We start from the raw sequence: 2,551 nt of genomic DNA, 5'->3' as shown, positions 1-2,551 counted from the left end.
AATTTATGCAAGTAGAAAGGACAAAAATCCCTTTTAAATAATATAATGAAATACAGAAGAAAGGCAAAGCAGCAAATAATAGTAAACAGGTGATAAGAAAAGAATTGTATGACTAATAAGTAGTAATGTAGTAATCAGAGCTGGTTGTAACGGAGTACAAGTACTCCGGTACTTGTACTTACGTTACAATTTTCGGTACTTTTACTGTACTCCGGTACATTTTTTAAACCAGTACTTTTCCTGTACTCCGATACTTTTTATAAAAGTACTTTTGAGTACTTTTAAAGTACATTTTGAGTACTTTACCAAAATCAGTGGCGCTAAATGCACCCTGAGTTGAAAAGGGTGGAAAAAAATGAGGAACAAGAAGGCACAACGTCTGGGTGTATGAGTCTAATATATCTGTAATATAAATTATGACTTATTATATCAACTTCACACACTGTTGTGTAAGGGACATAGCCACCTTATTGTCCTATCCCTGTTTTCTCCTTAAAACAGGGACAGGACAGTAGGCTGGTTATGTCCTGGAATTCTCCTGAAGGAAATTCCGAGTTGGTTTTCTCATAGTAATCTCCGAAGAGAAGGTTTTAAGCAGCTGTTCAAAGTCATGAACACAGACTCCGACAATGATGGCGACCAGTCACATCCAACGCCATTCTTAGGAGCTTCAGAAACTTGGTGGCTAGTTCGTGGAAAGGTGCTGTTTAACATTCTGATCAACTGGGACACACTTGTGGCCTACTTCACAATTGCTGAGCTACATGCACAGCCTGATTCAAAGTACAAGGCAAGACTTTTGAAAGAAATGCTTCAAGACCCAATCAATAGACTGTTATTCCATTTCGTTGTTCCAATCATACAAGAGTTTGAAAGAGTGAATAGTCTCTTTCAGTCTGCTAAGGCAAACCCAAATGAACTGTCCAGGGAATTACGTCTGCTCCATTTCAGTCTGAGGAAAAGACTGTTCTAATGGTTCAAAGAAAGATGTCAAGGACTGTGACCTGGGATTCAAATTTGAAACTGAATGCAAAGCATTTTTGTCTGGAGTGTCCGAAGAACGTAAAGAGACACAAGAATATCGTATTCTCAGCATAAAAATTTGCAGCCAATCCATGTAAGAGGAGGCAACGGAGCAAGTGGAAAAACGACTCCCCAGTCGATGCAACTTTTCCAGCGTCTGAGTAATCTTAGCCAACAGAAAGTCCTCAACCAGATGAACAGACCAGCATTCCAAGAGTTACCATTCATGCATCTGATGGGGGAAAACCTTGAGCAAATAGAGGAACAATACAGAAAAGTGTTCTTGATTGACTGGTCAAAGGAGGCTCCGTTTGAGAAAGTCGGCTTAACCAGGGAAGCAGAAAAGTTTTGGCATGTACGTGAGACAATGTCGTTCAAACCACTTGAACTGTTCGCATTCCACAAACTGTCTACAACAGCAGAAGAATTTTGACACAGTGTTGATAAAGCTGAAAGAATATTTCGTTCCCAAAAGAAATGTTATTCACATCCGTGCTACATTTTACAGAAGAAATCAGAAGGAAGGTGAAAGTGTAGAACAGTATATATATATGTAGTTTGTATGAGCATGCAGAGTTTAGGGAAAAAGAGGAGACCATCAGGGACAGACTCGTCTTAGGTCTCAACAATAAGGAGTTGTCAGAAAAGCTTCAACTTGAGGGTGATTTAACCTTGAAAAAGGCCGTTGAAAGAGCAAGGCAACACGAACAGGTCAAGCAGGAACTCGAAGAACAAAGGTCAGCCAGACAAGAAATAGAGATAGCCAAAAATGCACACTTCCTCAATTATTATTATCATTACAAAGTATAATTACCACAGTGAAATTGTTGAAAAAAATTTGATGTCACTGATGAAAGATTGACATATTTGATGTGCTAAGCACCTCTGTTTAATTATGATGTTTAGGTATTACATTATACTAAAACGAGAAGGTGTTTTGTAGGGGACATAACCAGCCTATTGTCCTATCCCTGTTTAAGGGAGTTACCTCCCGTCAATTGGAGACGTGCACAGTGGCGAGATGAATAAATCAATTCTTGTCCGAGATCCCTGTTGTGAGCTCAGTTATTCTATGCTCGTGTCTATTAGTCTATGTTCTGGAATAAAGAGAACCCTTAGGTGACAAACACACACAGGTATCAAAATTTATGAACATTGTCATTTGGAACCCCTATTTCTTTCAAAGCTTTCAATGTGTCCATCTCAAACGAGCGTGTACCACACACCAAGATAAATGTGGAGCACATGTTATTTCCCAGCTCTGACAAAATCAAGTCCTTGTCCACATGGCCTCTCAGAACTTCTTCACCATATTTATAACTTTGGGAGGGAGGGTCAGGTTCCTGCGGAGAAGAATGACACAGAAATAAAAAGAAGAATAAAATGATAATTTATGCAAGTAGAAAGGACAAAAATCCCTTTTAAATAATACTATGGAATACAGAAGAAAGGCAAAGCAGCAAATAATAGTAAACAGGTGATAAGAAAAGAATTGTATGACTACTAAGTAGTAATGTAGTAATACTAA

General features: G+C 38.6%; 1 protein-coding gene across 1 annotated transcript in view; it reads right to left on the bottom strand.

Moving 5' to 3' along the window:
* Positions 1-306: 306 nt before the first annotated feature.
* The window catches only part of LOC101861458 (NADH-cytochrome b5 reductase-like), an 11,433-nt gene continuing 9,188 nt past the window's right edge, over positions 307-2,551 (bottom strand). Inside the window, exon 7 of the mRNA XM_005105117.3 lies at positions 307-2,366. Within this exon, the coding sequence (XP_005105174.1) occupies positions 2,163-2,366 (204 nt within the window). The 3' untranslated portion in view covers positions 307-2,162. The remainder of the gene's footprint in view (positions 2,367-2,551) is intronic.

Source organism: Aplysia californica, unplaced genomic scaffold, assembly GCF_000002075.1.
Source record: "Aplysia californica isolate F4 #8 unplaced genomic scaffold, AplCal3.0 scaffold00453, whole genome shotgun sequence".
NCBI lineage: Eukaryota > Metazoa > Mollusca > Gastropoda > Aplysiida > Aplysiidae > Aplysia > Aplysia californica.
This window is presented reverse-complemented; position numbering and strand designations above follow the sequence as displayed.